Here is a 1,201-nt window from a genome sequence, read left to right as displayed (position 1 = left end):
CCCCTCTGGTATCCCCGTCTGCCCTGGTATCCCTGGGCCAGACCCCCGGACCCCTCCGGTATCCTCAGCCCCCTCTGGTATCCCCGTCTGCCCTGGTATCCCTGGGCCAGACCCCTGGACCCCTCCGGTATCCCCAGGCCTCTCCGGTATCCTCATCCCACCTGGACCTCTCTGGTATCCCCATCTGCCCCCAGCCCAGCCCCCCAAGCCGGTGTATCTCCCTCCCAGTCAGACCCCTGGGCCCCCACCCCCTGGTGGAATCACTCACGTAGATGCTGGGTGTGGGGGGGTTGAGTTTGTCCCGTGGCAGCTTCTCCTCGGCGTTGATGAGGGGTTTGACGGACTGGGCGGCTGACAGATATGACTCCTTGAACTTTCCCTTCACCCTGGCGTGCCTGGGGGGAGAACGCAGCCCATTGGGGGCAGGGCATGGCCTGGGGCTGGGGGCAATGGGGCAGGAGGGGTCCCAGGGACTGGGGTGAGTGGGCTATGGGGCAGGGGGCATCCCAGGGGCTGGGGCGGGTGAGCTGTGGGGCAGGAGGGGTGCCAGGGGCTGGAGCTAGGGGCTGTGGGGCAGGGGACATCCCAGGGGCTGGTGTGGGGGGCTATGGAGCAGGGGGCGTCCCAGGCTGGGGTCTGAGGATCATGGCAATGAAGGGGGTGTAGTGAGCTCCGCTGCCCACTGGCTGGTGTGGGGGGCCATGGGGCAGGGGGAGTCCCAGGCTGGGGTCTGAGGATCATGGCAATGAAGGGGGTGTAGTGAGCTCCGCTGCCCACTGGGTGGCTGCCTGAACCTTGCTCTGTCCCCAGGATGTTGGGGTGCAGGACTCAGCACCCCCCAACCCATTACGGCACAGGGCTAGCACCAGGGGGCCCGGGAGGCATGTGGAGGTGTTGGGTCCATGTGTGTTTCGGGGGGGGGGGGTTCGAGTGGGGGTCTTGGGGCACCAAGAGGGGCCGGCACTCACTTGCTGGCGCGCACCACCTCGGCGGCGCTGTGGGCGATGGTGAGCTCGGCTAGCGGGAGGCGCCGTTCCTCCACCTCGGAGGCGATGAAGGTCTCCTTGTCCCCGCTCTCCACCTTGATGAGCCGGATCTTGAGCTCCTTGGGGGGCCCCTCGGTGAAGGAGCGCAGCTTGAGCAGGTCGGCCGGGCACACGCCGGCGGAGCCGGGGCCCGGGCCCTCCTCCTTGCGGGCGGG

The 1,201-nt window shown here is 68.3% G+C and overlaps 1 protein-coding gene across 1 annotated transcript in view; it reads right to left on the bottom strand.

Annotated features, from left to right (window-relative positions):
• KDM6B (lysine demethylase 6B) overlaps positions 1–1,201 on the bottom strand; it is a gene marked incomplete at its 5' end in the record, with an annotated part of 24,449 nt that overhangs the window by 14,302 nt on the left and 8,946 nt on the right. The window contains 2 exons of the mRNA XM_075071346.1: positions 265–395; positions 969–1,201. Coding sequence (XP_074927447.1) covers positions 265–395; positions 969–1,201 — 364 coding nt within the window. The remainder of the gene's footprint in view (positions 1–264; positions 396–968) is intronic.

This window comes from Chelonoidis abingdonii, chromosome 11 (genome assembly GCF_003597395.2).
Source record: "Chelonoidis abingdonii isolate Lonesome George chromosome 11, CheloAbing_2.0, whole genome shotgun sequence".
Taxonomy (NCBI): Eukaryota; Metazoa; Chordata; order Testudines; family Testudinidae; genus Chelonoidis; species Chelonoidis abingdonii.
This window is presented reverse-complemented; position numbering and strand designations above follow the sequence as displayed.